Consider the following 7,741-nt stretch of genomic DNA (forward strand, 5'->3'; position numbering starts at 1 on the left):
GCATCACGAATGGTCCTGTGTGAATGAATGAAAACTTCTAGCTGGCCTACACGTCTCTGAGCTAAGCTGTCCCAAGACCGAAGCAGGTGTACTGAATTTTGGCCACCAAACCATTTTTATTTTTCGATCTAACGTGCGATTTAAACAAGTGGAGGCGGGAATAATACAAGCCCATGACCATGTAAATAAAGCTTTGGTATGACATCGTTGCTGGCATCAGCTAACACAAGCTGGTTCCCTTCTTCCAAAACAAGACTAAATCTCAGCTCAATCCTGCATCTATATTTAAACACCGTGTATCCAAACCCAGGCGTCCATGCATATAAAATGAGAGCATCAGCCCGTTGATGCTCTCATTTTGTACGTTGATTTGTTGAAATGTCATGCCAATAGATGATGTGTATGTACTATGGATTGAGTATATGTACTATCTACTATGGATTGATTGAGGAGTACGTATGTAGCTTATCTAGTCGCTATATATTAACCCCCACTATCCAGCTCGATCGATGAGTGCCAAAACTTGGTCAGCTCGACTCGGTTCTGCAGGCTTGTACTCCACGGTATACGCTGCGTACCCCTGATTGAGAAACTAAATTAAACTAGGGAACGGGCAGCGCTAACTTTGATGCGCAGGAACGGTCCAAGGAGGGGTTGTGCAGAGGAGGTGAACTCTCCAAGTCTCACATATCCTAGACTAGACTAGACTAGAGTAGAGTTACATCGCGAAAGAAAAGAAAGAAGTCATGGAGTTAGCCGCCTCGACGTACGTGTACTTGTTAGCTTGTGATAACACGCACGTGAGTAGTACTCCGTATCATCTTGCCTTAGGTTGCTCTCTGTTAAATAAGGTAAACAACAGGAATTTGCATCGAACATTGCTTGACACCAAAGAGAAAACAAAGAAATGTAGCAGGATGAGTATTTAAGTGGGTGACTTCTTTTCTAGTGAAAAAAAAGTATCCAATCGTATGAAAACCTTATAGGGCTCCTCTGCCTCCCGGGCTGGCCCGCCCCGTCTTAGGTGACTTACTGACCTTAGGGCCATGACAGCGCGGTGGATCTTGGCCCTTGCTGACGGGAGAGCTCTATTTTTTTGGCTTTTTTTAAGTTTTGATAGGGTTTGTGTCATGTTTAGAAAGGTTAGACGGCGGCGGCTTCTGAAAGATGAAATAAGGTTCCCTCGCCTAGCCCTCGTCTCGGCGATGTGTCTAGCATCATCGATGTGCGTGTGGTGGTGTGACATTAGACCTGACCCAGACCTGAGATCACTGGACGGGAGCTTGGGGACGAAGTGGAGTGGCTTGGGTGTGGTCCGAGAAGCGGATGAGGACTAATACATGTGAGATCGAATGGGCAAGCGTGGGAGGTCCGACCTTGCAGACGCATCCAAACGCGTCTGGACCAATCTGTATTCACCCTATATTTAGACTAGATATGAGGGGTGACAGTGAGCCTACCCGTTTGAGGTCGGCGAGTGGATGCCCGTCTGTGTCAGGTTTTTTACCAAGTTAGTGAGCTGTTCGCCCGAGCGTTTGAAGAAGTCTAACAGTACCGGCCCCAAGCGCGTGACATGGCAAGTGCCACGTCGCCGGCCGCGCGTCTGTCCAGATGGATCGGTGGCGCCGGAACCGAGTGCCACCGCGCTGCACGTGGAGCTATTCGCGCGACACGCCCGTCCGTCCGACCATCTCTCCCGTCCGCATGCATGCGTTTCCTTGAAAGCTGTTCCGTTTCTTCTCTTTCCCTGCTCTCGCTGCGAGCGTCAGTTTCTTGTTCTTCTTTTCTCTTTTCTAGCCTAGAAGAAGAAGAAGAAGCCGAAACGTCTCCGTGAAATTACCCGCGTGCTCGATCGCACGCCTTGTTTCCTTGCACACAAAGGTCCAGGGGAGATCTCACTGAAAAAAGGTCCATGCATGGCAAGAATAGGCCTCTTTTGGTTCATACTTCATAGGATAGAATAGGATTATCATAGAAATAGGAATCTTGTAGGAAATGAGATGACATGTATCTCAAATTCTATAAGTAGGAATAGGAAACAAGATGTCATTTGGTTGACACCGAAGGAATTTTTCCATTGAGTGTAGACTCTTTTTTATTTTCCTATGAAATGTGAAGGATAGGAACCAATTCTATGTAGGAATATGAATCCATTCCTATGAATCAAAGGGCTCTAAAAAAAAAAATTCTATAAAAATCCTATCCTCTAGAATTCCTATGAAATTCCTTTAAACCAAAGAAGAGATTAATGCATGGAAAGCGGAAACTGCAATCCATTGATTAATTCCAGTGCTCTCAGGATATTGCTTGGTCACTCGTTATTATTCTCCAAAGATAGACATACGTACATACATACGTTAATGATTTGGCCGTTTGTATTTTTTTCTCTATGTTTTCGCCAAAGATACATCTTGTGTGTTTGTACAGTGTACGCGTGATGAGTTGGCATGCAGATATGCATCGTATTTGTACAGCTGTACAAGCCATGTTTTGAAGGGCTGTTAGTTCTATTTTGGCGCCGAGGTTACGGGAGTATCATGTATATATCCCGCAATTGAAGACGGCCGACGAAGACGATAATACCTACCCTAGAAAATTTGGCAGTAGAGATCTTTTTTGGAAATCAAATTAAATCAAAAGGCTGTCGTGCCTACGTAGTTTTCGTCCACATTAAACGTACATGATATTTATTATTTTCCCTTATTATTTTCGTCTACGTAGTTTTTGGCAGTAAATATCTACGCTGTAACTTACAGTACTCCCTTATTATTTTCCTGTATTTATTATTTATAGCATGAGATGTTTTTTTCCCTCGAAAACTGTCTACAGCTAGCCAGCCAAAAAAACGCCTACGTAATATTTATCTCAGCACATTAAAGTACGTGCATGCGTTCCATGCAGACGCAGTGCTTGGACGTACGCGCCAAACGCATGCATGCAGTTTCCTTCTTCTTCTTCTTCTCCGAATTGCCCTCCGCTAACCACGGCGCTTTACCAAGTCCAGAGGGAGACCGGAGGGAGGGAAGCGCGTGGTAATTTGTTTTGTTCGGTTGTGGGTTTCCTTACACCCCAAGATTCGTGCGGCAGATCGATCAAAGCAGCCTCAACGATGCCTGCTGATTTGGCGCCAGAACATGCTAACTTAAACGACGACGACGATGATCTGGTCTCCTTTGGCAAAATCATGCCATGGACTCGACCCCATATATATACATATATTTTCGAATATATGCATGTGTTGGTTGCAGACTCTTGTGTACTATATGGTAACACGCGAAGAATATGTATATTCTTGGTTTCTAGTGATAGCTAGGAGGGGAGCACTCCAAATTAGAGTAAATAAATTATTAAAGGGGGAGAGGTTGATTGAAACGGAAGGCATGAATGAAAGGAAATCGCCCCTGAAAACGAGAAGGATAATCGGGGGTCGAGATCTCATCGTCAGTTGCTTTCTCCTCTCTCCTCTCATCTCACTCCGGCCATCAAACGTGGACGCCAACCAAAACCCACCCCGCCCGGTCACGCACCATAAATACTCGGCTGCCTGCCATCCCAGGACGGGACGGACCTCCTTGTTTCTTTCCTCGCCACCCCGCGCTGCCCGTCCATCCATCGCCGATCCGTCCATGACCTCACCTCCCACTGCTCCTCCCACTGCTCCTCCCACATCTCACTAACCCATCGGCGTCGCCTTGGCTGCCTGTGTGTATTTATAGGCGCGCGCCCACGTACGCGGCCTGCCAGTGCCAGGAGCAGACCGCGCGCGCGCCCCGTCGACCGCCATGGCCGTGGACCTGCAGCGCCTGCGCCACATGCTGCTCGCCACCGGCGGCGGCCACCACCAGCTCGCCAACCGGCCGGGCGCCTCCGCGGCTGCCATGCCTGCGAGCGGGCCTTGCTACGGCGCCGCGGTGACGGGCCAGCCGTACGCGGACCTCTTCACGCCGCCGCCGACGATGTCGGCCGCGGACCAGTACTCGGAGCTGTTGGCGCTGGCCGCGGTTGATCTGGCGAGGAAGGGCGACGGCGCCCAGGAAATGACCTCCGGCAACAAGCGGAGGCGCGTCGACGAGGGGTCCTCGTCGGTGCTCGGCGAAGTTCTTGCGGCCCACGCGCAACAGCAGGCCGTCGCCGTCGACCACATCCTGCACAGACATGTAAGTCCCGGCCGTCACCAAACTAATCGCCGCGTTTGATCGGGCTTTTCTCTTGCCTTTGTTTTGATTTGTTGTTAACCGTGGTGGATGCATGATGCAGGCGAGAAAGATGTGGGCTGCTCTGGCGGAGCAGAGGCGGAGCCACCTGCGGCTCATCGTCTCCACCGTGGAGGCCAGGGCGGCGAAGCGGCTCAAGGCCAAGGACGACGAGGTCGAGCGGGTCCGGGGCATGAACTGGGCGCTGGAGGAGCGCCTCAGGAGCCTCTACATGGAGGCTCAGATGTGGCGCGACGTCGCGCAGTCCCACGACACCGCCGCCAACGTGCTCCGCGCCGACCTGCAGCGGGTGCTCGACGCGCAGGCGGTCCGCGGCGGCGGCGGCGGCGGCGGCGACGGCGACGGTCAGGACGACGCCGAGTCGTGCTGCTGGGGGGAGAACCAGGTGCCCGTCTGCGTGGAGGAGGCCGAGGTGGGCACGCCGGCCCCGACAGGAGGAGTCGGAAGGTGCAAGGGGTGCGGCGACGGCGCGGCCGCGGTGCTGCTGCTGCCGTGCCGGCACCTCTCCGTGTGCGCGCCGTGCGCGGCCTCGGCGCAGGCGTGCCCGTCGTGCGGATGCGCCAAGAACGGCAGCGTCTGCGTCAACTTTTCGTGATGCGGGAGGAATAGTTTTAGAGTAGGGTCGACTTTTCTTAGCTTTATTTTCTTCATCCTTTTTTTCTGTTCCCCTTCTTTTGTTCAGTTAGCTTTTTGCTCAAACTGTTGGATCAGTTGTTCAACAAGAAGAAAAACACAGTCCCTAGTATTGCATATCAATGCTTGAAATTAAACGCATAGATTAGAATTTGAACAAGATATATGCGCTGCGACCAAGGGGGGTTTGCGGCGACTTAGGTGAGCGGTGGGAGATGGCGTAATCAGACACGTGGAGACATTAGCGACAAGGAGATGACATCTACGAGGCTGCGACTATGGTGGAGGAGCGAGAAACGAGGGCGAGCGCCGCTTGGCAACACGTTTGAGAAATGGGTGGATGGCTACGCTCGGCGGCGCGTTTGAGAAATTGGTGGATTGGCTAGTGTTAGGGTTTAAAGATCTAGACAACTGGGAAGCAAGGGTGAAGATAGAGCCCGATTCAAATCCAACGGTCCAAGGAGATTTGAATTTATAGGAAATTTGCTTGGCTGGCAAAAGGTTTGTTGTGTAAATTCACGCAAACGACTATACGGAAGGCCATTTAATTGCATTCATGAAGGGGGGGGGGGGGGTTCGTTTCCTAGCGGCGCATGTGGCGATAGGCTGGGTAGGTTTAAGGTTTAAAGGTCTACAAATATGAACCAGGCTCAGGTTTAAGCTAAACTGTCTCCAGTAGATTAGAATCTGAATAACATATATGTGTTGCATCCAAGGGGTTTGCGACGACTTAGGTGAGCAGTTGGATATGGTGGAGATAGCTTAAGCAGACTCTTGGAGGCATGAGAGACAAGGAAATGACATTTACAACTATGGTGGAGGAGCCAAAAATTAGGGCAAGAAAGATAGATGGTGAGTGCCACTTGGCGACGCATTTGAGAAATAGGTGGATGGCTAGTTTAGGGTTTAGAGATGTAACAAGGGAAGCGGAGTGAAGCTAGGAACACGATTTAGATCTAGGCTTAAGCTATAGGCTATCACCAGTAAAATGAAATTAACTTCATATATTAGAATGTGAATAACATATATGGGTTGCGTTCAAGGGGGTTTGCAGCGAATTAGGTGAGCGGTGGGAGATGGTGGAGATAGCATAATTAGATGTGTGGAGACAAGGAAATGACATCTACGACTATGATGCACGGTCCAGAAATGGGGGCAATAAGGATAGAGGGCTAGTGCCACTTGGCGGTGCGTTTGAGAAATAGGTGGATGGCTACACCCGACAACACGTTTGAGAAATGCATGGATGGCTAGTGTTAGGGTTTAGATATCTAACAAGGAAAGCTGGATGAAGATAGGAACCCAATTCAGAACCAACAACCCAAAGATGGATTTGAATTTCTAAAAATATTGCTCAATTGTCAAAAAGGTATAACATGATTTTGGAAAGTCCGAATATGTATATGGAAAATATTCAGGGGCCTCGGAATGGGTTCCGAAGACATCCAAAAAATATTTGATTTTATTTGTGGAAGAAAGTTTAGGGCAAGAAGGATAGATAGCGAGTGCCACTTGGTGACGCGTTTGAGAAATAGGTGGATGGCTAGTTTAGGGTTTAGAGATCTAACAAGGGAAGTGGGGCGAAGATAGGAACACGACTTAGATCCAAAGATTTGAATTTATAGAAAATTTACTTGGCTGGAAAATATTGGTTACCTAAATTCATGCACAAGACTATATGGAAGGCAATTAATTGCATTTATGATGGGGTGAAGAAGGTGGCCCTTTCCGATGATTTGGATATGTCTTAAAGTGTGTGCCAATTCTTTGAAGGATCCCATCTTGAGTACACAGTGGGTCATGGCAAACATGACCGTACCCATTCTTCGATTGCGTGGGGGTCCTCGGCCCGGCCCATGACTGACAGGCCGACATGGTTACCACCCCCCAGTCCAGGACACTGTTGCCACGGCTGTGTGGTGGGGCACATGAGGGTTGTGGGCCACCCCCTAGCCTAGGCCGGTGACTCTCGGAAGCTTACCCATGCAAAATAATTTCTGGAATTTTCTCGGGACTTTTGGAGGTCCACAAAATTTATTTTCCTAGAAGTCTATAAATATAGACATGCAGAAAACAACAAGTTCCACTGGGCAGTGAGTTAATAGGTTAGTCCAAAAAATAATAAAAAATTATGCCAAAATAACATAAATATGGCATGAAACAGTAAAAAAAACGTCATCGATGAAGAGATGTTTAGTTTACAAGGATCCAACCTGTAGACACTGTTGGAAATATGCCCTAGAGGCAATAATAAATTAGTTATTATTATTATATTTCATTGTTCATGATAATCGTTTATTATCCATGCTAGAATTGTATTGATAGGAAACTCAGATACATGTGTGGATACATAGATAACACCATGTCACTAGTAAGCCTCTAGTTGACTAGCTCGTTGATCAATAGATGGTTACGGTTTCCTGACCATGGACATTGGATGTCATTGATAACGGGATCACATCATTAGGAGAATGATGTGATGGACAAGACCCTATCCTAAGCCTAGCACAAAGATCGTGTAGTTCGTATGCTAAAGCTTTTCTAATGTCAAGTATCATTTCCTTAGACCATGAGATTGTGCAACTCCCGGATACCGTAGGAATGCTTTGGGTGTACCAAACGTCACAACGTAACTGGGTGGCTATAAAGGTTCACTACAAGGTATCTCCGAAAGTGTCTGTTGGGTTGGCACGAATCGAGACTGGGATTTGTCACTCCGTGTAAATGGAGAGGTATCTGTGGGCCCACTCGGTAGGACATCATCATAATGTGCACAATGTGACCAAGGAGTTGATCACGGGATGATGTGTTATGGAACGAGTAAAGAGACTTGCCGGTAACGAGATTGAACAAGGTATCGGGATACCGACGATCGAATCTCGGGCAAGTATCGT

General features: G+C 48.4%; 1 protein-coding gene across 1 annotated transcript; it reads left to right on the forward strand.

The window, feature by feature from the left end:
• Window positions 1-3,478: 3,478 nt before the first annotated feature.
• On the forward strand, window positions 3,479-4,939 carry LOC123087316 (E3 ubiquitin-protein ligase BOI). Its single transcript, XM_044509310.1, has 2 exons — window positions 3,479-4,157; window positions 4,258-4,939. Exons 1-2 carry the CDS (start codon window positions 3,783-3,785, stop codon window positions 4,807-4,809), a joined length of 927 nt encoding a protein of 308 aa, XP_044365245.1. The 5' UTR covers window positions 3,479-3,782; the 3' UTR covers window positions 4,810-4,939.
• Window positions 4,940-7,741: the final 2,802 nt, after the last annotated feature.

The sequence above is a fragment of the Triticum aestivum genome, chromosome 4A (assembly GCF_018294505.1).
Source record: "Triticum aestivum cultivar Chinese Spring chromosome 4A, IWGSC CS RefSeq v2.1, whole genome shotgun sequence".
NCBI classification, from domain to species: domain Eukaryota; kingdom Viridiplantae; phylum Streptophyta; class Magnoliopsida; order Poales; family Poaceae; genus Triticum; species Triticum aestivum.

Excerpts from the sequence above, each read along its gene's own strand:
- LOC123087316 (XM_044509310.1), top strand. The coding sequence starts at position 3,783 with ATGGCCGTGGACCTGCAGCGCCTGCGCCACATGCTGCTCGCCACCGGC. Across the intron at positions 4,158-4,257 it reads ACCACATCCTGCACAGACAT|GCGAGAAAGATGTGGGCTGC; the intron begins GTAAGTCCCGGC and ends TGCATGATGCAG.